Genomic DNA, 26029 nt, shown 5'->3' with positions numbered 1-26029 from the left:
TTCAGAAATAATCAGAAATAGAAAAATCATGTTTTCAGTCAATCCAGCGATTTGAAAATCTTCACTGATTCATTCACTTTACAAGTGAAATGCTCTGTGAAATTTTTGTTTCACTTAGCTTGCTTCTCCTTCTTTAAACAACAGCAGTACCTGTTTAAACAAATATTAAAATGTATTTGACTCAGCACTTGTTAGCGTCTAACAGTTCTGGGTCCCAAATATGGGAAAGACATCAATAAACTAGAGTGATTTCCGCAGAGGGCCATCAAGATGGTGGGGTTGGAGCTCTTGCCCTGTGTGAAGAGGCTGTGGGAGCTGGGTTGTTCAGCATGGAGCAGAGAGAGCTTCGATCTAACAGGAGCCCCCCAGTGCTTACAGGAAGGTCACTGAGAAGATGGAGCCCCATTCCATGCATGGCAGGAAGACAAGACACAATGAACATAAATTGAAACAAAAGAGGTTCAGACTGGATATAAGGAAAGACAAATTTCACTCTCAGGACAGTCAAGAAGTGGAACAGGGCCCCAGAACATTTGAGCAGTGTCCATCCTTGGGGGTTTTCAAGGCTTGACTTGGTAAAGCTCTGAGCAGCCTGGTCTGACCTCACAGCTGAGCCTGCTAAGGACAAAGAAGTGGATTCTCTATATGTTGGTCTAAGCATTCCTGAATAGGGTCATTGACGCAGTTTATGAGACACCTTTCATATAAGAACATCTCATCTACATTTAGGAAAAAAACATCCAGTAAAGCAAGCATTGATGGTTTCCCCACAATAATCACTGTAAACTGGGATGCCTCCCAAATTCCTTCCTACACAAAATGAAGAAAAGCACTACAGTTCTGTCCTTTGACTTTCTATCTCCTCTCCGTTATCTGGGCGTGATTGCTGGATACATCCTCATCCTTCCCATTCCTGATCCATTCTGTATTATTCAGAAGCTTCTGTCTAATGATTACCAAATTCCATTCCTGCCTTCCCTCTCTGTGCATAATGCACAGTCAGGTGCTGGGACATAAGGCTGACTGCCTGCTCCATCACTGCTAGAGAAAATAATTCAGTATGTGCTGTGTGAGGCATCTTAGTACAATCTTGGCTCATAAGCAGGCTTACAATTAACTATCTATAAAGATACAAGATATATATCTCATTTATAAAGATGATATAAAATCATGTGTCTTCATTGCTAAATAGGAACTTTGCTTAATAAGAAGTGCCTTGGAAATAAAAATATGTGTGCTTGAATGTATTCAGCCTCGGCTTCCATGCTTTAAAACTGCTCCCTCATCTACAGAAGCCAGAACTGTGAAATTGAAGTACCTGCATGCACACTTGAAAGATGAAGAAAGTTTTTCCACAGGCGTTTTCACTTAGAAAATGAAGGCACATTTATATGTGCTACCCTTTCAAAATGTTTTCTGAGATAAAGTTATTCACAGAATAATTTCAACAAGTCATTCTTGAGCCTCTTAGATCTCAGACTGAAGATTATTTTCAAACGGCTCTTTGAGAACAGATTTCCAGAACTCGGGCTGAAAGAATTGGTGTTCCTTGGACAGGTAAGCTGTATATGGTATATTCTGTCCTTGAACAGGGAAGTGTGACTCTAATTTCAGGCTTTTTTGATAGGAATATTAATTCTCAGATGAAATTCAGTATCCAGATGCTTTGTACATTTTAGCCTTTCTTCATGTGCCAGTGATGGTTGGCTTATTTTGAAATATTCAGCAAAGATCTTAAAGCATCCTTGCACCAGGGATTTATTGAAGAGCCTGCAGCGGGTTGTTTTAAAGAGGTGAGGAGTCCTGTTGAATCCAGCAGACATACTTATGTTGCACAGCAGAAGTGGACTTGGGTGCCTGATTTGGCAGTAAACTCCACCAGTTATATTCCTTGCTCATATTTACTGCCATTCCTGTGCAAAACTTTTTTCACCCGGTAGGACATGGCTCCCGTAATGCTCCTGGCATGGGACTGAGGCCACGTGGAGATGACTTTCTGAGTTTCCCTGTGGTGGGTCAGTCACAGGTCACCCCGGGAATCCCGCGCAGGCATACGCAGTTGTGTGCTTGAGTGGGGACTGTGGGACAGTGAGGTGATGGGAGGCGAGGGGACTGGAAGGATTACTATGATTGATAGCAGACACAGGTCCCCCGCGCTCCTGGGCTGGGGCTGTACCTCGTGCCTCCCAGGTAACTCAACTTGGGGGACACCGGGGGCCTCCTGATTACAAAGGTAATTAAAAGTAAGATAGATAGCAGGGGTGATGTGCTTCTCAGCAGTGCCTCAAGCCAGTGCAACTTCCTCGCTGACTAGTCTCTATGGAGTAGGATATGAAGCATCTGTTTTTTGTAACAGATTGTTTTGTTTGGTCTGACTGTTTACTATTATTAGTAGGCTGGTTTCTCTATAGTACAGGTTTGTCAGGGAGGAACTTATTTAAAAACACATTTCTTGGTCTGTCAAGGAGCTTTTACATGTGTATCAGTGAAGGTAAAATTTTTACTGTGTCAGGACCAGAAAAGCTGCTTGACAAAGAGAAGCAACCTAGTAAGGAAGATCTTCCTTAAAAAATGGTATTCAGGACCTGATCTGTTGAGTCTATCTTAGTAGTCCTATTAAAATGAGTTTGAACTTACTGAGAGTAAAACTTTGAATTTGAAAAAAATTTGAATATAATGAGCCTAATTAAAAAAATAAAAAATATTAGGCTTGGTCACCAGACCTGGAAGTGGAAGAGAAAGTCAGCAGATACCTTCTGCAGTCTGTGGTGGATCTACATGCATATAAGCACACTCACTGTGCATGTAAGCACACAAAGTACTGATGCTACGAATAAGTTAACTTTCTGCACTGTAGTATAATAGAGTAAGTTTTTCAAAAGCACTTACAGGAACTGCTCAACTGTCCGGGTTAGCCAGGGGATGGCACCTATCTAAATTCCTGTGGTGTTTGTTTGAAGCTCATCCTTCTGTGTTATAGCTAAAAGTACATCTGCGATCCTCTCCTAGGAGTACAGGTGCTCTATCTGTTTACATACGTACACTTATATAGATTCATACTGCCACTTCCTCATGCTTCAGTCCTTGCATAGACTCCTCTCGTCCCCATGTGCTCCCGCTGCTTCCCGTGTGCAGTCATCAAGGCGAGTGGCCAGAGCAGCCATGCATTAGGCTCAGCTTCCACCCAAGACCACCCACCCACACGACTGCACAAGCTACCTTAACCTCTCAGTGTGATAATGGAGGTGTGTACATTACCATGAGGAAATGGGCATGTTCTCTGTCTTCTCCTATATATGTACATCCATACATATTCTGTGCTAAAGATGCTTTATTCGTATTCGAGCTAATCATGTCCATCTACGTAGGAAAACAAACTGTTTACCAAATAAAAAATCCCTCTTTCAAAGAGAGTTGCAGATCTTTGAGGGGAAGTAAACATATCTAGGAAGGAAGCTTTTTAAATTGAAAGAGTTCTCTATCTAAAGGAGATGTGAAAAGCTGTGCTCTTGCACAGTTTCTAAAGCCAGTGGACTTAAACAGGAACTTAAAGAAATGTGCAAACTGTGTTGCTGTTGTTCACTTCTGTGATATGATCTCCCAGCTCAAGGCCACTTACTGGATCACTGAACCGTCAGTGTGTTATTGTACAGTATGTTTTCATAATGCCCCACACTGCTGAAGTGAGCAGGGATATAGCAAAGATATGTGGTTTTAAAATGGAATTTTAAAATTACCTTAAATTCCTTCATACACAGAGGTTACTCTTTATATTTGAAAAATACTTGGAGCCTTTTAGCAATTATATTACCTGGTAGCTGGAAAGCCACTTTCTTTAAAGGTAAAAAAAATCTGATATCAGAAGCCTATTTGGAGCCTAGTGCACATCTAATTATCTTTCTCGGTCTTAATTATTTAGCAAGTGCTAATAAACTGCATGTATCATGACACTCATGTTTAATAAGCATATAAATTTAATTGATTTTTTTCCCTCTCTTTGAAGACTCACAGACACGGTATTCAATCACAAGGCCATGGCATTATAACTTCCAATATAACATCAGGTTTTAATAAGCCTCCTGTTTGCTGCACACATGTGCTTAAGACTGCCTGGAAACCAAATCAGTAGAGAAAAGGGATTACTTTAGATTACTTTGAAATGTGCATTGTTTGAAATGGCCTCTGGTGACCAGCTTTCACGAATGGCTGATTTTACTTGTGGGGCACGTCATCTGGCTCAATTATACCAGGCTCTTTTGTATGACAAGTGCACTTCTTGGCTGTGTTGAAATATGAAATTCTAAAACAAAGTAAATCAGATGGTGAGAAATAAATTTAAGTAACTGTATATTATTGGAAGTTTGTAACTTAGTAGCAGGCACTCTTCTTACTGAAAAATATGTGGGAATTTTCTGTTAAAACTTTCATGGATTTGAAGTTAATATAAAAATATTATTTTTAATTTTCTTTAATGTTTTGTTCAGCTATATTAACAGCATTAAAATCAAAGACATATTTTCCTTTTCTCAAAGACAGATCATTTCTTCTACAGTTATGTATTTTTAAAGTGTTATTGGAGTTTGTTGTTTTACTCTGACATATGAAGTGTTGGAAACTTTTACCTACTAAGAATATCCCTTAACCTGTACAAAGTTATAAAAGTGGGTTAGCAAGTGTGTATTATACTTTCAAGTCACTGCAGGCTTTTCCTTTCCTGTCTGTAACTGTTTGTGAAATTACAATGTAAAAACGTAATATAAGGTTATGATTCTCCCTGCCTGCAATTACTTTAAATTATAGTTACTTTAAATTAATCTAGCCTGAGGCACTGATGATACATCATTATAATACACAGATTACATTTGGAAGGTGAGCAGATAACTGATTGATTAGTAAAGTGTGTTGGAAATCCAAGAGGTAATGATTAGATTAGACCCAGATAGGAATTACATTCTTTGTGTTCACTGTAAATCCTATACTTTACAATGAAGATTAGGGGATTAACCTTTAAGAAGAGATGGTAGGTTTTGCTTTCTCCTGACTTCTGCTGTACTGTAAATGTGTTTCCCATGGCTGTAGGCTTGATATTCCCACAGGAAACTGACCTGCAGATTTACGTGGTCGTGCCTGGTAGTCTGAGATTGCAGTGTTTGCCTTTTAAATACAAGGTAGAAGTGTAAGATGTGAGAAGAGCATTAACATTACTAAACTTAAAACAGTCATCTGTCAACAGCTTTTTCCACTTAAGTGCTTCACTGTATTAGTGAAATTGAGAGTTGTTATTGTTGTTGTAGGGTGTTACAACCCTCTAGTCGTCAAGGCAATATGATTTAAGGAGAGATTTAAGACTTCTGAACCGCTAGGTTGCTTTGGTGCAGATGAACATCTCGCCTCCCTGACCTTTTATTATGTAATTTCAATCTGTCTGCACAATCTTTGTGCAATTACTAATCTCATGAAATTACTAATTTTGTTGGGTTTCTAACCACACACCTGCTATAATTCAGACTGTGTAAGACTTTGAGAGGTCCATCCGCCCTTTGACGTAAACATCAACGTTTCATAGAAGCTGTATGTGTGTGGCTGAGAAAACACCTTTCACTCCCTTTAACCTTGGAGTTTCCATGTATGCAAAATGTTCGTGAGTACAGCAGCGTTGCTAAACAGACACATTTCACTTCAAAGCAATGAACTGAAAATGGTAGGCGTAAACCACTGAATCTGACCTTTGTAGGGGCACTGGGAGGTGAAGCCACCTCCAGTCAACATGATGCCAGTGACAGCAATTTCTGGCACTACAGGCAGACTGGCAGGTTTTTGAAATGATGCTGACCAGCTGCCCACCAATGTGACCAACCTGCAAGGTCATATTGGAAATTACAAACTGCTGTCAATAGCAGAATCCCTACTCTGCTTTTTTACGAATGATGAGAATTCTTCTTGTTGTCCTTTGCCTTTCTACTTTCCTTATGGAGAGTCTGATTTTAAGGAAACAGAGAACATTGGGGTCATATGCCTGTGAAAAATGTTCACCAAAGCTAAAACTGTCAAGTCAGCAGGTCATAGGTAAAATACATAGGAAGATAATGCTCCTCTGCTTGGGATAGGGAAGGAAAGATCGTTTTCTTGTGGTGATGGATATCTGAGGTTTTGTTTGTTTGAGAGTCTTTATCCATTTATTTATCAGAGAAACCTGTAAGAAGAAATTATCCAAGGTGATCTTTTGCATAAAGGAAATGAGGCAACCTATCACGTGCAATGGCAAGGCCTTCTGCTTCTTTTCCATGCTTTCTATATATTCTTGTGCAAGTTCCTAGCACTTGTCAGCAAATCTCAGAAATGTCCTAAGTAGCAAAACATTAGTTTGTGGACTATATCTTAATTATGTACAACTATGTCAATTTTTGGAGGCAGGGAAATCTAAGTGCAGAGAAATAATCAGTAGGACACTGGATAGTAATGAGGAACAAAACACTTAACCACAAAATCGCTACCACATTAGGAGTTTCTTGAGTTAGGATCCCTGGAGTACCTTACATTCTCAATTCACTGGGCACATTTATTGTTAATATCAGGGGAACAGAAACTGGAATTCTGGTTCTCAATCTCCACAGTCACAGTCCACATTATTACTAGTATTATTCTTTCTGCTGTTTCCATTATTGGCCAGAGTTGATCCATTTTTGTTTTGAAGGAAAGGCCACTAGAACAGCAGGCCTTAACCTATGACATTGGATGATGTGATGTCCTCACTGCTCATGCTTGAAAGAAAACACCAACACTTTGGTGCAGAGAAGACAAAGTTGTCTGCCCTTTGTTACCACTTGGTTGTGAATTACTGATGTGGGGCAATGCACAGCCCATGGTACTGGGCATGGACATATGTCCCATATCTTTACTCATTATCCCCACATTTGATTTCAGATTTACAAACAAGAAGGAAATCTGTTCATGTAAACCAGATTCCGTATGCAAGGATATGTGGAAGCCACATCTGTAGAATACTAAATATGAAGAAGTCAATACATCTTTAAAGCTTATAATGGAATATACTTGTGGATACTCAGTGCCCTGTTTCATAAACAAAGTGTATGATTCTGAGCAGATTATTTTTATTGGCCAAACACAAAATGGCACTTTAGGTGAACATAGTAAAAAATGTGGACATGAAAACAAAGTGGATTTTCAATGGGAAAATGCTCTTTTTTGAAAACTGGCTGTCTTTTGTTATGTTCCAAATTAAGCACTTTCAGCCAATGCACTGAAAATTTTTAAACATTTCTTGGCCAAAATGAATACAAAATCTACACATAGTTTCAAAAGATACTATTCTACCTTTTGCTTTTCTTCCTGGTCACTGAAAGATATTTTCTTAAAAGACCTAGAAATAAAGTCCTCCTAGTTTTTATTCCGCATCACAAGAAGTGGCACTGTAGCCCTTCTTTGCAGTGCCCTGCCAATGTAATTCAAGTTTCACGGGTAATTAATTCTCCATGCCAATGAGTCCTTGAACTGCCTGTTACAATACTAGCAGCATAGAACCAACTAAAGATCCAAGTTTTCAGATTTTATCCCATGAAAGGTGAGTATAAACTATGAATTTGTGCTCCTGTGGAAAAAAAAAATGAAAGAAAAAATTACATTTAGATGAGGAAAGATAGTTTCTTTGGATTTCTCTGGTTTCATTTATTTACTGACTACATTTCAGTTGTCAGGTATATTCTATAGGAAAAATATCATTTAAATTTTCCAAATAGCATATATAGAAGTTATGATCAGCCTTTGTTTACTTGGCTAGAGAAAAGCATTTTATAGTACCGTCTTGATTTCTGAACACTGCACAAAAAATTTTAAGTTTACTTCCCCATGTGAATTTGAAAAGGTCCCTTTTAGAATTTCTCCTATTTTCATTTCTTTCTCAAGACAGATTACAGTGTCTGTAGGGGCACTTGTAGACTACCAGCCAATATCCAACACAAACATTGCAGCCTTGTCTTCCCTATCAAGCCTGTATTTTGACAGTTTTCTTTACTTAATTTCCTTCTAGAACTGGGAAACATGCTGTGAAAGGACAAGTTGTCAAAGATCACCTTTTAGTAAAGATTTGTCGTATGCAAAACTGAAATAGTTATGAGCAACAAAAGGCAGCATTACTGTGCTCTTGTGCAAGAACCATTCAATGAATCTTGGATCATTAATTTTATATGTGTAGATCCATCCCGATATTTTCCTTTATCCATCAAGGGGAAAAAATCAGAGTTGGGGAAAAAAAACTTTCATGCTCTTTCTCCTAGAAAAGAATTGCCTAGGGTGGCCCTAACTTTTGCTAAAGCAAAAGAATTTTTAAAAAACTAACTAATATAGCCCAAAAAGGGTGAAATGAAGAATACTTGTTAACGTTCATTTGCATTAGTGTAAATTTTATTAGCACTGAGGTGTAATTGTCAGGAACTTGCAGTTTCATACTGCGGGGGATTATTCAAACACGTTGGTGCCAATGTTTGCTCAGTGCAGTCAGGATGACTGCGCTTTCTGGGTCAACATTGTCTGAAAAAGTTTGCTGTACGGTACAACCGAGGTAAGAAACTAAACATTGAGTCTCACTTCAGGTAGCCTTTCGTGCTTTGTGAGGTGAGTCAAAGTTTTGCTATTTAAAGATCAGACATTTAGAGAAATTGTATTTCTGCTTTTGCACCAAGAGCATGTGGTGTCTGGTGTCTGTCAGAAGAAGGCTGACTTCTCCAGTAACCCTGTTCTTCAGGGCTTTTGTCAGCTTTTTTGTGACTTAGAACAAATGCATGGAAATTGAAGGATTTTTAAAAGTCAGTCCAGACTAATTACAGACTTCCAGTCTACTTATCTGAATGTTGTGTAATCACCGAAATGTCATTTAACCTTAAATGCCGATCCCCTGTATTGGCTTTGCAGAGTGCTCTAATGTTAGTCGGAGGCTGGACTGTTTGTTGGTGCAGAGACAATGAAAGACAGGATTTCTCTGCAACAGACACTTGGGTTTTCCTTTTAAAGACGTTCACACTCTTCTGGTGTAATTACAGCCTGCCAGAGTGAAGAGCATGAAACTGTTTAGCTTGCGAAGCTTAAAATAAAAGGTGTATGTGAAAACTAGAACACAATCCTTTTTCTAGCAGTCCAGCACCAAGTCCCATCCCCTCCCTCTCCTGTGGCTTCTTCCCCTGAAATTTAGAGCACCTTCCTATTAACATGTTTTTAGGTGAGTGATGGGGCCCTTTATGTCTTCTGTGTTGCTCATTAAATTATTTCTGCTTTAATTAAAAGTTAATTTAATTAATTTGATTAATCTGTAGTTAATTAATCTGTTTGTAGTTAATGTTGCATGTCTGAATACAAAGTCTCAGGTGTGGATGCACAGGTCTCCTTGTGAATTATGCTCCAGTCTAATTATATAATGTGCACCCCAGTTCCCACGCAGGCTTCCCCTTGGGCAAACCTCTTGAATGTTCTTGGGCTTGGGTGGTTTTGTGGGGGTTTTTAATTGACTGATGTCACCGTGCTTTATCGATAGTGCCAAAATAAAAGCAGAAGGAATGTATGTGGCAGGTCAATACCCTGGAGGGAGCAGGCAGGACTCCACGGTTCCTTTCCCACTCCCTTCCTTTTTGCCCCCAGATATCCCCTCCCTTCCCTTGTGTAACAGGACGGTTTTGCAGAGCTTCAGTCAGTAATGCCAAAAATGTTAAAGTGTAAGTGGCTACCCATTCCTCCCTGGGCCAATCAGTCATTTTCAGTCGCAGGTTTAAATCTGCTGCAGCAAAGCCAAGCCTCTGCGCTTGCATCAGGTCTTACAAAAGCAAGGCTGTTTGACTGACAGGCACGGAGAGGGGGTTCTGATAACGTACTGAGCCGAGTCTGGAAGCGGAGTATCGAGGACAAGGCTGTGCCAGGGGTACTGTTCATTATGGATGAGGTACTCAGGTCCGTCGTTGATTGATTGAGGGACAGTTACGCTCTTTCACAATGCGGGGTAAGATCATCTGGACTGTCACTTAATATGAGCTTTCTTGTCCGTGGGAAGATGACTTTTCACATACTGATCCAATGCAGATTGCAAATGACAGCCATGCTTCCCCCTCTGCTTTGTAAGGGTTTAGTCGCTCATGCAGGTGAGTTAACCTAAAATAGCTTTATTGCTTGCCAGGTGCCATATGCTGGAATTAACTCTTATTCTCAGAATCTCAGGCTGACTATAACTGTTGGAAAAGCACCTGCGTTTGATGACATAATATATATGTCCTTTATCTCCAGCAGCCAAGGTGCCATCTAACCGCTGCGTAGGTATGGTATTAAATTAAGGAGATGAGCTGAGGGAAATGCAAATTTTTTTCTACTCTTTCCTTTCAGGACAGAGAAAGAAGCTGTAACGAACAGTTCTGGAGACTTTGAAGCACAGCCACAGTGCTGAGGTCTTTGACTGACAAGCCTTCTGCTTTCTTCTTCTTACAGGGCTCCTCCTACAGATGTTCTGAACACGTCTGCATCCCAGCAATTTTTTCCTGCACCCAGGTACTGAATGTAAGGAACGAGCTGCATAAAAAGAAGCGTGGGGTGTAGGAGAAGGAGCACTGTGAGGAGTATACCAGAAGTCATGCCTATACAAAATGCAGGCAGTGGCATGACTTCAAGCAAAAATTATTTGAGAAAGCGTAGTTGCAGAATGACCGAGTTTATTCTTAGAAAATGACAGAATAAAGCTCTTATTCAACAATATGGTTTATAATCACATTAAATGGTATGTGTCAGGCTTGACTTCCCTAAGTGTCATCCTTTCACTGTGTGACTGGGAGTTTATATATTGCTTGAACAGAATTTCTTTTTCTACCTACAGGTCTTGAAAACTAGAGCTCAGGCACTTCTGGATCGGTCTTTTCATTGAAATACTGGAACTACTATGAAGTCTTTTTGGTTTGCATTCATCTTGGCAGTGCTCAGTACTGAATTGCTAACAAGTCACTGTTCCACCGTCAAGTCCCCGAGGTTCAGAGGACGTGTGCAGCAGGAGCGAAAAAATATCAGACCAAATATCATCCTTGTACTCACAGATGATCAAGATGTGGAGCTAGGTGAGAAATAATTATTTGCTACTTCATTTTGTCACGTATCTTTCAGTAATTTCTGCCAATCAGAAAGTACTTTAAATGCAGAGAAGGTGCTGGTCCTGGAACAACATCAGAATGTGGGACAAGTTTGGAAAATGAGTTCACAAATATTATTTAATAGCATTCATCGCATTTCATTACAGACTTTAGGAAATATATGCTTATCAAAATCCACCATGGAAGGCTTTAATCACCACCATAAAAGTATTTAATAATACATGCAAGGACATACAGGTAAAAAACTTGCATCAAAAGCCCTTTTTCACTTTGTGACTTTCTGTAGCATTTAAAAATTTGAGCCTTATGAGGTTAACCTCTCCCTCAGTGCTGTATAGGTGAGTATCTGTATTCTCCACATATTAGTCACATGCATGCATGTCATCTGACATGTTTCTGCACACAGACAAACCGGTCTGGTTTCAGGACATAAGCTTAATATTTCTAAGAATTATTAAAGTGTTTAAAATCCATCTGCTTTAAAACTATGCTATATATATATATATATAAATAGGATAGTTTTGCTTTCACAAGTATACTAAATATCTGAGCACAACCTGGACATATCAGCCAGAAGTGATTTTCACATATTTTTCTAAGGGTGGAAAAAGTTAAAACACTTGGATGATGTTCCAGGAGGCCTTTGAATGTTTTCCATTAAGTAAGTTAGAAAGATATTAAAGGTAGTTATGCATATAACTGATTTTTTGGTTCACTGCCCAAAGTGAAAAATCAAGGAGAGAAAGAGGATCATTTTAGGTTACCCCCAGGCAAATATTTTAGTTTTGGGGGTGGGAGGTAAGATCAAAAAGGTGAAAAAATGGCAAATCAATTTGAAATGAAATCTTACATTCTTAGGGTTTTTTTAATGAAAGACATGTTTTTAATAAAAGTATAGTGAATTTCTAAACAGAATGCCATACGACATTGAAAAATCAAAATGCTTCATTCCAGAAAACTTATAACAAAATAGTTCATTTGTTCTAAAATCACATACTTTCAGCCAGAAATTTGTCAACAAAAAGTGGTCTAGATCTAAAAGCAATTCTTTAGTTGCTAGCATTTTTGTATTTTTCATGATGCAATAATAATTTACACAGACCTTCAGGGTTGTGAGAACATAATTAATAAACTGTATTTTGTGACTAAGAGTTAATGCTTTTATGCAGCAGAGCTCCAAGTCCAGGCCTTTAGATCTGAGCACATCTTATCTTTTTTATTTCTCACTCTTTCAAATGTCTGCTCTGTTTAGCTGTGCTGCATAATGAATGGCTGTTCCCGGCTCTATTTTTGGCCTAAAATACAGCTGTTACAATAGGAATGCATTTCTTCTTGATAGAGTCATTCTGAAAATTTCGTTAAAAGGGTCAAGTCATGTCTTCCTTTTTGTGGTCCGAAAGAGCCTACTTTCTCCAGGGCACTGGGGAAGGTAGGTCAGCAGACACACATCTCTGAACAATGTTACCGACTTGCTGTCTTCAATCTTGCAAGAGAGTTTGCAAGTGGTGAAAGAGCAGGAAGGACGTGGCAAGCCACTTTGTTCATATTGTGGAGCTCTTCTCTTTGAAAGCTGCTCTGGATGCTCGCAGGGCGCTCTGGCTCCTATTAGCAAGCAGTTGAGCAATAGCCTGGATGTGTATGCGTTCCCACTGCATTGAATGAAGACACAGGTTTCCCCTTTTCATAGATCATTTCACAGGAAACAGGATTCAGCCCCAAGACTCACTGTACTGTATTATTTGCACTTCTACTAATAAATCATTCTGCTTATCTGAAAAGTAAAGCCATACTGTTTTCCATGTGTGAATTATCCCCTCACCCTTCAGTGATTCCTGAGAAAAATCTTAAGTTTCCCAAAGGTCAATGGGAAGTAACACTTTCTGACATAAACAGAAAAAAGCTTAGGCATTGCTATCCATAAATCACAAGACTGAAGTCTCTCAATATGGATTATTTGCTATTGTATTCCCAGCACGAACATTTCTAAAAGCTCTTCTAAATGAATGCTTGAACATAAAAGCATATAAGGTATGTTATAGACTTCAGTCAGGAAGAATTTGTCTCCAGAGCACGCATAAGCATTGAACCAAAATATTCAGATGCCTGAGTGCAAATGATATACAGGGGAGTTATCCAAAGTAAAATTTGCAAGAAGCAGGGAGCTTGCATTTAGTTAGTGCTCAAAGTATAGGAGTATGCACATCTTCCTATTGATCTGCACCATCCCTCTGAGTTTTGCATTCTGAATGCAAAGAAGTTCAGCAGAGCTGCTGTCTCATTCAGCTTCTCAGATAAAACCCACAAATTGCTCCACAACTCCAGTCAGTTCCTAGCTATGCTGGGAGGAATGTGGCACAGAGGAAGGATATTACTGATCAGCTGATGGATGGCAACTTAAGTGGTATAAAGCAGCCTGGCGCACAGCTCTTGTAGAAACTCAGCAAATACTTGGGCCCAGAAGCTGGGAAATCACTGGTTAAATTGTGCCTCTGTGCCCTTTCCTTCCCCCACCAAGATCCTGAGGGCAGAGAAATAACTGCCCAACACTGAAGCAAAAGAGCATCTTGCTCAAGGCAAAGCAGCAGCTCCTAGAACTCAGAACTGCCCAGAACTACTGTCCTCCTGCAGACAACGTACTGCTGCTTTTCAGGGCAGTGGCCCCCCTGGGGTCAGGTCTGTACTCTCTTCAGACATTAGTACAGGTATTTCCAACTTTTTGCTCACTCTTCAGTCTCTTTCCCTGTCCTCCAGATTCTCTATTGCTTGCACACATCAGTACCTCAAACCATGACCCCCCAATCCTTCTGATAATCCTCACTGTGAATTATATCTTGCATAATGTCAGAAAGGAGTGAAAACTAATGAATACATTGGTAGTTCCAGTGTTCCTAACCCAGAGCCCTTTGAGATGTCAGAGAAGTGGGAAAAGGTTAAAAAAAAAAAAAAAAAAAAGAGGGAAAAATCTGAGACAATTACTTTTTTCTGTAGCCTTGTTTATAGCCTAATGCACCACTCAGTGAAATCCATATAAACCACCCACTGAGTACTGCAGTGGGTGAAGAGATCACAGCATCATCTAGATACATCATATCAGGCATAATTTGCCTGGTTTGTTTTCCATCTTCACTAGAACTTTCAAAGCACTTAACAACACAAACTGAAAAAATGGGGATACGTGCTGAGATCTAAGTCCATCACTTTCCTGGGGCCCTGTGTATAACCCAAGTAAGGACAAGGTGGCTCTAGCCATCCCTTTGTAGAGATGTCCACCTGTGTTACACTGGGATGAAAACCCATAGCAACTTTAAGACTTGTTATGAAACCTTGGTTACCAAACATATTTCTTGATATATGAGAATAGACTGAGAGGTGACACTGAATTTCTTGCCTGACAAAACTTGCTAACTTCTGTGTCCAAAGTGGCTGTTCCCGGTTATCTGGTTCCCCTCAGGTGCTCCCCAATCGCTCATGTAGAGCGCGAGTGTCCTGCTGTCAGACAGGACCTGAGTGCGTGTGCCCTGAAGACTGTGGGCCAGATGGTAAAGAGCACAAGCTGTGAGGAGAGCTACAGACAGCAAAGGATAGTAACTTATATCAGCCAGTTTTATCTTCTACTTACGTTCTGTTTTCCAAATGAGGAAGTCTCACCCGCTTTGAAGTGCCTATTCCAGAATTTCCAGAGGGGCTAAATGTATTATCAGTGTCAGTAAGTGCATACCTGGAGGAAAAACTTACCCATAAACAGCAGGTTTGCAAGAGCAGAGGGCTGACCAAGCAGAGGAATGAGGAAGCTCTCTAACAGCTACTCATTTATAATGCATAAAGGCATGAAAGTGCACATCAGCTCTGCTGCTGTTACCGTGCATTAGCGTACCTGAACAGAGCACTTTCCATCTGAAGACCTACAAGCACTTTACAGCTGAGCTCTCAATAATAAACTGTGGCACTTCAAAAATGGGAGAGCTATGGCAAAACCAAACCAAACCAAACCAAAAACTGAAAAGAAAAAGCCAGCCTGGGGTCTGAGATAAAGACATGTAGAGTGAAGATGATCTCTCATTTGACTTTTACTCAACAACTCAGTGAAATGCTCCCACTCATGCAAATGGAGACCTTTTGTGTTCAGGGACCTCTCCATTACTCTCCTACTTCTCTATATCTCTAAACACATGGGTTTTGTCTGTATTGAGTTCAGGAAAGCATGAATGCAGATGCTCTGCATTTAGAAAAGAGGGGCTGTGAAAGAAGAAGAGTCCAAAATGATGGTGACTTATACGCAGGGTATTAAATGTATCCTTAAAGATACAGACGTTGGCACTGCACCAGGAAATGCTGAAGAGCTAACTGCCTCTTCCTTTTTTTAATCAAACAATTTTGATGCAAAAGACTTCATAGTTGGCACTGACTCCTTAGCCTCAAAACAAAACAGAGCATGCTTAACTTTAACTAGTAGAATAATTTGTAAGATTTTACTGCTTACACCTAAAGTTGAGCATCCTTGGTAGTTTTGTGGTTTTACAGACATGTCTTTCATCTTTAAAAAAATTATTTTTCTTCATTTGGGTTTCAAGTGATCCAAACAAAACTACCAAGAAAAGTCTTATTGTATCAGTGAAATCTATGAATTTAAATTTAAGCCCAGTGCTGTCAACTGTGCAAAATTAATTGTAAAAGCAAAGGAAAAAAAGAAAGTAGAATTCCAGAAACCTCTTTTTACCATCAAAATTGTGCAAGTATTACAATTCACAGACTTGTTTCCTGGACACATACTGCCATATCCACAGTTCACCCTCACCCTTCAATCTTTGCTCTGTTGGATAACAGAAAGAGCAAAGTTTGACAGCTGACAGCAAATACTGACAGACCCTATCAGGAGCTGCTCAGTCTTTCTGCAATCTGAAATCTGCAAGCCCTGCCTGTCTCACCTTGTTGGTCATGAAGACGTTTTGAAGGATGCAAAAAATGTCTTTGTTCTTTAAACTGGATCAATATAGTTCCTTGAGAAAGGTGCTGAATTTTGCCACTATTTTTTGCATACAGATTCATCCCCAAAAGCTGCTTTTGAGCATAGTGCTTCAGTATCAGAGCCAGACATGCTGATCTTGTGTCCAGAGAAACTTTCCTCTAGAAAAATTGTTACCAAATTGTATCTCTCTTCTCCCCTATCTCTCACTCCCTCCCTTACCTTCTTTCTCTTTCATTCTGTCTCCCTGAGTATCTGATAAAATGGAAAGAATTGTCACAGGTAATCTCAGAATTTTACATATTTTACTGGCACATTGATTAATGATGTAGTCTGTGTAACTTACTGTTTTCCTACAGCAGTGTTTGAAGAACTGTTGGTCTATAAATTTGATACGGCTCTAAAGCTTTAACACTATTTCTAGATTAGTCTGTATTTTAATTTTGTTTTGAAGCCTAAGAAAAATTTTTTTCTGGAATCCTGAGAAATATTTTAAGTGATTTAATAAAAATCTTATCTTTTCTCCTAATATTACCTAAGCTGTGGAGTAGTACAGACTGATGTACAAAGGCAAGCTAATCACTGATACTTTAGTTTTCATGGCATAGTAGCAGACAATATATTCTAACTGTTTTTTGCAGCACAGTGATGATCAGTACCTCTTATTGCAGGGTCCTTACAAGTGATGAATAAAACCAGAAGGATTATGGAGAATGGAGGGGCTTCTTTTATCAATGCATTTGTAACCACCCCAATGTGCTGCCCATCACGTTCCTCCATGCTGACTGGGAAGTATGTGCACAACCACAACATATACACCAACAACGAAAACTGCTCTTCTCCCTCATGGCAGGCTACTCACGAGCCACGTACCTTCGCTGTGTATCTCAATAACACTGGGTATAGAACAGGTAAGAGACAAATCAACAGTAGTTCTTTGTTTAAAGTGAAGATGGCAGATATTCAGCAATGGGTCTCGAATCACTGCCTGAAATGAAGCGACTATTGTCCCAAACTGGGTTTACAGAGCAGAAGTTTAGTGTTATGGAGAGGGAGGGTAGTATTGCCTGCTGGTCCAGATCCGCAGCTATCGGCCGTGTAAAGAAACTCACTTGTAATGGAGCAGCATATTTTCACGTTTGGATGTCCCAGGTGGGAAATAAGCTGTCGGGCAGTTACACCTAGCGTGAGAGGTGCATTTTAGTGGCATTGTGGGTCTGAACTGGCAGTTCCAGCCATGATTATGGTCAGTATTACGGCCTGCTTGTGGACAGCTGCTAACAGTTATGGAAGAAGATGTCAGGGCCAGGCTGGGGACTGGTGCCAAAGACCTCACAGGCGCGAAGTGTCTGTCATGGGAGTGAAACAAGGTGAATGGTATAATTTAAACTTTGCCATGGAGCAATATTTCATTTGCATTTTCTGAAAAGGAATAGAAACATGCCTTTAAGAAGAATTGTTCTGCTGTGCACCAATAAGATTTGATAGTTTTCTTGTAAATTCCTGGTGGTTTTCCGTAGCCAGGAGATCCCTTTCCTGCCTACAAAGAAGTCTTCTTATTCCTCTCGTCTGTGCTTCAGCTTGATGTAAAACCTGATTCATTTCTGCATCACCTATCCCCTAAGATTCAATCTGTAGACACGTTAAGCTCCAGCCTGACTTCCCCTTTGCAAGGTATGGGAGTTGTGCGAGGTCATCAGGGTGCAATTTGTCCAGAAGCGTCATTCGACTACAAAGACTCTCCTTTACAGGACCAACGAGGCACAGAGCTCAGTGCCAACTGCGTTCCTTACAATGTAATTGGCAGTAAAGAAATTTGTCTCTATCAGCGGCTAAGGCACAAGAACGGATCACTTTCAAAACATACAGCAGCCGAATGTCTCCGTGCTCTCTGCTTGTCTTAATTCTCTTAATGCTGCTATATCCAATGCCTTAAATGTATCTGCCTGTTTGCCATCTTTTCTTCACCACACAGACAGCTCACTCTTTTCTTCTGTCTCTCTGTATCTGTAGTTCTGGAGAGCTTCCGCATCCTATTTAAAAAGCAAAAACAGAAAAATATTTAACTTCATTGAACCTGGTGTTGGCTCTGACACGTGCTGAATAGTACTTCAGTCTCTATTAAGCTGGTTTCAGTGAAGTTGCCATCTGAGTACAGCGCTGCTAAACCTGAGTAAGGGTCAGCATCAAGGCTTTGGAGGAGAAAAAGAGGGGAGAGAGAATTGACAATCACTGCTAGAAAAGGTGCTGAATTCGCCCTAAAATATAAGCTTTATCTATCTCATGGCTTACATCTCGGAAATCCTTTCTGCTTGATCTATGGCTGCTTCATGTGGGACCTGCCTTTCCTGTTCTTAAAAAATTTAGTATCTTATTGATTTGTAATCTAATACTTGCACAACTAAATGCCTCATGTGTACTGGATAGCTCTGTCACTAGCCCTCTCTGCCCATCTGGGTACACTCTGCTTTGGGTGTATCTTCTGCACTGCCTTGTATTATGAAGGCACATTGAGATGTCTACTAAATGCAGACTTGGCCCTATTAAATGGAAAGGAAAAAGGGGTCAAAAGAAAAGGAAAGGGAAAAAAATCCCTTTCCAAAGGCAGGCAGAGAGAACATCAGTCCTAAAACTGTCAGGATAGGTGAGTTTTAACAAGGGGCAGGAAGGAGAAAAAGGAAACGGAAACAAATGAAAATACTTGTATGAAACTCCAATTCTGACTAAGGTACAGTGTTTGACCCTATAATAATATGGCCCCAAAGAATTTATCCATTTACTCCTTGTAACATGAGCCTACCTTCTAATTACCCCACAATTATTTTTTGAAGTGGCAGCTTAATTAACAGCAGATCTTATAATACATTTTTCAAGGACAGTGTTGCCTCATTAAAAAGTCATCAAAAGTCCACTAACCAACTAATAATCTACTTCACAGCTAGAAAGTTTAGTAAAATTGTAATGATTCAAAAATACCTGGGAGTCAAGAATAATTGGGAGTGAAAAAGAGGGAACTGGGGAGAGAGAGTGGCTACATGCCACATAGACTAGTCGTGACTCTGTGCTGATACTGCAGACACTGTGGGTATTTACCCTGTGCCTTTCTACATGTTTTGAGAGGAAATCAGTATCCTCCTCAATGGGAAACTGAGGTGGAGAAAGAGAAGTGAGCAACCCAAGGCGACTCACAGTTTGTTGACAGCCCTGATAAGGCACTGGTCCAGAGAGCTCCAGTCCAGATGAGAAAATGTGCGAGACCTCCAACCTGGTTCTCTGTTTAAAATGATGAGGATTTAGCTCTCACTTTTTGCATAGGATCAAATTATTATATAAGTCAGTCGGTGGAAATAAAGGGGTGGGGGAGTGTTTATATAATGTCCTTACTTCTGTTTACTCCAAATAGTTTCCAACATCTATAAAGCATCCGCTGTCTAAACCTGCCGCAGCCTTAACTAAACCCTCTATGCTGCAATTGATCACATGTGGGCAGACTGCTTATGAGGGGAGTCCTGCTGAAGCCACAAGGACTCCACGCAAGCACAGCAGGCCATTTAAAGAGAGGTCTGAAATGTGCTCTAATAAACTGCGGTCATAATTAGAGCCCACTGGGAAAACCTGGCAAAGAACAGAATGTTTTTTTCTTTCCTTTTTCTATTTTACTCTTCTACTCCTGTTCTACTCTGATGTGACCTAATGGAGGTGTTGCATTTCATGGAAACATCCCGTTTTGAAGATTATACGTCAGTGCTAAATCATAGGCAGGAACTGTGCTGGGTGCTAGCAGCGCAGACAATATTCAGAAACAACACTGCCAAACCAAAATCACTTTTGCTTCTAATTATCATTAAAAAAAAATCCCAAAACAATTAAGGATGTTTCAATGTTTACAGTTTCCCTTACTCACAAGCTGTATGCTAATGCAGCAATGAGTCAACTGCACAGCTTCCTGATTGTTGAAAGTCCACCAAAATGGTAATATTAAACTAGAATTTGTAGGAAATAGCAAGGAAGACACAGTAGATAGGTAGAAAGAGAAAACAAAGCAACTCTGGAGAGCTTCAAGGAGATGAGACATTTGTTTTAATTACATAGGCTCCAGCTGCTCATACTGGGGAGGAAAAAGGGTCACTCTGTAATCACTTTCAAATTTTGTGGAAATTGTGAAAAAAGCTTGAGAAGTTTTCTTTCATCTCATAGTTTTTAATGTCAGTAGACATGCCTTCAGCTATTTAGATTCAGAAATTTTATTCGTAAGATTATTAGGTGCAGGAGTTAAAAATTTTGCTTTGCATTTTCTAAAATATTGGCTGGTTATTTGCTGTTCTTTCAGTCCTTCCTGTGGTGCTGTTGAAGTCTCTTACTTTCTTTGCCTTCTACTGTTCTGTCCCAGCCCTACAGCATGTAGCCTTGCCTCTCAGATGTGCTCTTCGGTGTTGCCAGTTCACACTGCCATTCACCTACACAAACACAAAGGAAAACTCTAGGAACTCAACCTTGGCTTCCTCCAGTAGGAAAGGAGGATTGTGCTACATCTTCATAACCGAGCAGTAGCTGAGCATTATCTTAGAATTTTAGAACGGAGAGCCATGACAGCAGCACAGCCCATATCCAGGAGACATAAATGCAACAATCATTTTATCATTAAATGGTGTGTCACACTTTGTATACAGTGGGATTTTACATTTTTACCAGCTGAAGTTTCATCCCTTTGCAAATATGAAGAGAAATGTAAGTTTAAAATTCTCACCCTGACTTAACATGCGTATGCATTCAGAGCCCTCTCTGCTTAGTGTTAATTTATAAAATTATTACTCTCTAATCCTCACTCCTCTGAGCCTTCACAACCAGTGTAACAGTGCAGGAGACAACAGGAGTCTGCCCTGGCTCAGCGACCACTGACAGCCTCACAGCAACACGCCAAACTCAGGATCAGGCTCCCCCCTTATAGAGTCCCACCTGAAAGGATAGAGATCACCAAATTAGGCAATTATTTGCTTATAATTTTTAGGATTGTCTTTGGGAACATGTATTTCCCAATATTTTATTTCTTGCTCAGAAGTATCAACTGATCAGAATAACATTCAGGACTCATGCATGCAAGGATCCTGATGGCATTCTCAGCCTTTTGTGGGACAAAAATGGTAACTTAGCAAAGTTAAGCAACTTGAACGTTAATTTCTAAATGCTGGCATTTGTAAAACTCAAAACTCAAGAGGTGACCGGACATCAAGATGTCATTATCTGGCATGTTTTGACGTTAGTGACAGACTTCTGTGTAGTGATGAACAGAAATGGTCACTTGCTTGACATCTAGTTAATATGTTCAATGGTTCACGTCAGCTTCTGATGCGTGTCAGTTGACATCTGTCACTTATGGGTACAGTTCTTAGTGTAGTGACCAAAGAACTAATAAAATGCTGAGATGCCAAGAGACTGAAAGCTAAGGAGTATTTAAACTGTGCACCATTCCCTTCTGACACACAGGGACAAGTTATCTTTCATAAAGGGTGCAAGAGCTATGCCTCCTGAAGGTGTGGGCAGACAATGCGTTTCCTCTGGAGGCAAAGCCAGTGTGTTTCCTGTTCACAGCCTTACAGTACAATTCACTGCCAGCACACGCTATTTTTAATCTGCATCATTTCAGTGACCTAATTTGTATCCTGCCTCATGCACCCTTTCAAAACAGAGAGGGTGACAGAATATGATACAGGGGTGAGAATAAGTGAGCAGGGAATGAGTCCTGGTTTTCAAAATATTTCTAAAGTGAAAATAAAGAGAGAGAGAGAACTCCAAGCATCCAGGTTCTTTCTTAATTGGTATAAAAGAGGCTAGGGTGCATCAAACATAATTTAACTTGTAAATATTTTAAATAATTAAAAATATGCCTCACTTTTCAGAATAAAATTGCACTTTCAGTCAAACTAAAAAATGTATAAATAAAAGTGAAATATGCTGAATATATTCAAATAGTCCACAAAAAGTGAAATGTAGAAGAAGGAAAAGGCTGAAAAGGATAACATGCAGGATTTTCTAGTTCTATGGTATCATGTGAAGTGAAACTTTTTTTGGTTTCTGTCCAGGACCTCATCAAAAACCACAGCATGTCTGCCTACTGTCGTGGTTTAATCCCAACCAGCAACTAAACCCCACACAGCCGCTCGCTCACTCCCCCTTGGTGGGATGGGGGAGAGAATCAGAAGGGTAAAAGTGAGAAAACTCATGGGTTGAGATAAAGACAGTTTAATAGGTTGAGCAAAAGCTGCACACGCAAGCAAAGCAAAACAAGGAATTCATTCACTACTTCCCATGGGCAGGCAGGTGTTCAGCCATCTCCAGGAAAGCAGGGCTCCATCACATGTAACAGTTCCTTGGGAAGACAGATGCCATCACTCTGAACGTTCCCCCCTTCCTTCTTCTTCCCCCAGCTTTATATGCTGAGCATGGTGGCATATGGTGTGGCATATCCCTTTGGTCAGTTGGGGTCAGCTGTCCCAGCCGTGTCCCCTCCCAGCTTCTTGTGCACCCCCAGCCTACTCGCTGGTGGGGTGGGGTGAGGAGCAGAAAAGGCCTTGACTCTGTGTGAGCACTGCTCAGCAGTAACTAAAACATCCCTGGGTTATCAACACTGTTTCCAGCACAAATCCAAAACATAGCCCCCAGACACTAGCTACTATGAAGAAAATTAACTCTATCCCAGCCAAAACCAGCACACCTACTTATGCTTAAAACAGAATTCTGTGCTATTAAATATTGTACAGAAAACTGTACACTAAAAGGTTTTTAGCAAGTTTACGCATTCGAGTGCTTCATTTAGGAAAATCTGGGTAGAACACTGGCTGTGCAACTGTTTCATCTTTCTTGTTCACGTGGCCAAATGATAGTCTTTAACTACATAATAACATGTTGCTTTTTGGAGGGTGAATTTTCCTCAGTTTAAAAAGATAGACCAGTTCTATCAAGTAGCATGATGGCACCAACATCAGCAAGGACGGGGGTCTCAGATCCCCTCTGCAAAACTCTACTGCTTTCTTACTGAGTTACTAGGCAGAGTGGGTTTTCATCACATATATGTGGGCTGGGGGCGGCAGCTATAGGTTTTCAGATGTCTGCTGAAAGGAAGGTACCAGTGAGACTCAGGAGTCCTTCCAGGCATTGTTGTGTCCTCCCCACTGTCCAAAAGCACTTCTGGCTCCCTTCATCCTACCCTGTTAGGCGGACCAGTCTCCACTCTTCAGTTTTCTCATCCCAGTTTTCTGGCCCTGCAACACCTCACCTTGGCCTCTGCTCTGAGCCTTGTCCCCCAGCCTGTCTGTCCTCAAGTCATTCCCACCCTCCCTCCCCTCCTGGGTCCAGTCAGTCCTTGACGGGCACATCCTGTTCCCACCGCTTACCATTACCGATCTCCTTTCCCAGCCTGATCAGCAAATCTGCTTCTCCCACCGCTCCTTGCCTTGTCAGTCACGGCTTCTTTCTCCTTTCTGCACTCACTGTCCAGTTTCTTGGTTGACATTGCCGGTCTTGGGCCCCCAAGCCCCCACTGCTTTCCCCCTCTCAGCTCCTTTGCTGGATCTCCTGCCGTTCCCCAAACTGCTTGTCCTTATCTGGTCACCTCCTGCCCTCTGCACTTCAATCAACTTTCTCCCACCTACTGACACCACTCACAGGTGGACAGGGAATAAAATCCCGAGGTGCCCAGACCTCCAGCACACGCAAACTGCAGGGTTTTTTTCAAAACTGAGCAAACTTTGGACAGATTTTTGCCAGGATGATAAAAGATGCCTCCTTGACAGAGAGTCCATCATGTCTTTGACAGAGTTCGTGCTCTCAGTGCAGAGCATGGAAGTGCTATCAAATGAAAGCTCGTATAATTTTTTTCAGATGCTAAACGTAATTCCTTTTCCATTACTGCGGTTCTCAAAGTTGGCTACTGTTCGGGCTAAGAAGTTTCAAAAAATTCAGCCTGAGGCAGACATCCAGCGTGGAAAATTTCACTCCAAGTATAAGAAAGTTATAAGCAACTGAAAACAGGGTCTTATAATGAGAAGTGTCAGACAACATCAATACTGGAAAGTGCTACCAGCTTGGCCCATAATACAGGCTTTGTTAAAGACATCACCCAGGCTAACGATTGGTATATCAAGTTATAGGCTAATGCCTTTTGCAACTGCTGAGTTATAAAATCTTTAATGCTCTTTTTGGTTACAATGGTAAAACTGGCAGCAACTGGGAAAGACCCACAAAGCTGGAGAAAAAGTAGAAAAACTGAGGTTTTCTACTGCGGTTAAGTTACAAGACTGGGAACTGCGAAACCTGAATAATATTCTTGGCAATGCCACAGGCTTCCTGCGTGACTTAGGTCTAGCTGAAAGTTAACCTCTTGGTGCCTCAGTTTCCTCACCACATTTTTGGGACAGTGCTTATTTCATTTCCTAGGCAGTGCTGGCATACTGAACTGGCTTTCTGCACTTTAATGACGTGATACACTAATCCTCTGTAATTTTCAACAGAAGGGAAAAGTCAAACTGCTTGGGTTTGAGTCTATCGCTTGCATAATGGGAAGAAAGCAAGGAGGAATTTACTGGAATAATCCGGAAGCTGCAGTTTTGTTGGGCTCTGTCCCCAGAAGCACAGAATCACTGCGTGTCAGCCCTGAAATGTCATATAAACAGTGCTTTGCAACTCCTGTAAATGGTTTCCTGACTTTGTTAAAGGAAGTGGGCTGTCTGCTTAAAGCTCTTGTCTGGGTCATGGTGACTAAACCTTACTGCAGCATGCCTTTTTAAAGGTTTGGGTTTGTTTTAAATCGGAAACATTCCCATAAGCCTCAACAAATAACAAGGGCGTAGAACATAATATATGTCCTTTGATCCATGGAAGTGCAGAGATGTCTTGCCAGTAGATGTAGCCCAGTTCACCTGTACACTAATCCACTAATGCTGACAGGAGTTAGGGGACTAATTCTATTGTGTAATACTGTAAACGTTAGTCATAAATGCTTGTAGAAAATACTGGGTAAAAAAGTACTGGCAATTATGAGAATTTGAATCACATTCAGCTATAAATATCCTGGCTTCAAATTCCAGAGAACCCCTGGGTCAAATTCTCCTTGTCTTGCACCCATGGCAAGCCCATGGATCTCTTGGTCCAGTTCAGGTCTCATTAGCTAATCGCTAAAGGGAGAACAAAAACCTGTATTAAGGCATCTATTCATATTAGATACCAAATGTGTATTCTGCAGCCACTCCTGAGACACATCGATATCTGTATAACTGTTCACCATGCCATGTGTTGTTGTTTGCATAAACTTAATTGAACATACTCACACAGAATACAATTATTCTGATATCCTAAGCTACTCTACATGTGATTAAAAAATAACAATGTGTCCTGGGAACAGTTAGCAAAACTGCCAGAATGCAGATAAACACTGTCTTATTAAAATGCAAAAATCGGCATTTATCTTTCCTGTTATCCCTGTGGGGGCCATTACACGCAATAATGAAAAGATGTCCCTTGACTTTTTACTTTTTAATGAGGCTTTTACCCATTGAGTCATAATCTCTGTTTTATTAATTACAAGCAGAAATGGCTTCCTAAACCCTGTAACTGCTGAGTGCAAGCGGCTTCTAAAGCTGAGCGTTCCCAGTCAGTACTGAGACTTGGGCAATTCAGCAAGTGTTGGGCTACAGCTAAGTTAAGGATGTGGGTTGACTCTACAAGCCAAGCATGTGAAGATCCAGCAAGGACATTTGCACATCACGGTGTCAGCTCCTGGGCAGTTCTGTGACATGTTCCATAGTGCTTTAATTGTTTGCAATCCTCTGGTTAACAAAAAACAACTAGGACACCTATTGTGATTACGTGCTGATTATTATTTGGCCCCATGGACACTACTGTGCTTTCCTTTTACTCTGGCACTTGTCTTCATCCAGAG

The 26029-nt window shown here is 40.6% G+C and overlaps 1 protein-coding gene across 10 annotated transcripts in view; it reads left to right on the top strand.

The window, feature by feature from the left end:
- The window catches only part of SULF1 (sulfatase 1), a 124617-nt gene that overhangs the window by 47426 nt on the left and 51162 nt on the right, over window positions 1-26029 (top strand). For 8 of the 10 annotated variants that reach the window (XM_072852366.1, XM_072852372.1, XM_072852371.1 and 5 more), the window contains 3 exons: window positions 10483-10542; window positions 10865-11099; window positions 16767-17006. In XM_072852366.1, coding sequence (XP_072708467.1) covers window positions 10928-11099; window positions 16767-17006 — 412 coding nt within the window. In that variant the 5' untranslated portion in view covers window positions 10483-10542; window positions 10865-10927. Of the gene's footprint in view, window positions 1-10482; window positions 10552-10864; window positions 11100-16766; window positions 17007-26029 lie in introns of those variants that run through there. The other 2 variants (XM_072852373.1, XM_072852374.1) reach the window with 2 other exon arrangements.

The sequence above is a fragment of the Ciconia boyciana genome, chromosome 2 (genome assembly GCF_034638445.1).
Source record: "Ciconia boyciana chromosome 2, ASM3463844v1, whole genome shotgun sequence".
Taxonomy (NCBI): domain Eukaryota; kingdom Metazoa; phylum Chordata; class Aves; order Ciconiiformes; family Ciconiidae; genus Ciconia; species Ciconia boyciana.
The sequence above is the reverse complement of the archived record's forward strand: the minus strand, read 5'-3'. Positions and strand labels throughout refer to the sequence as shown.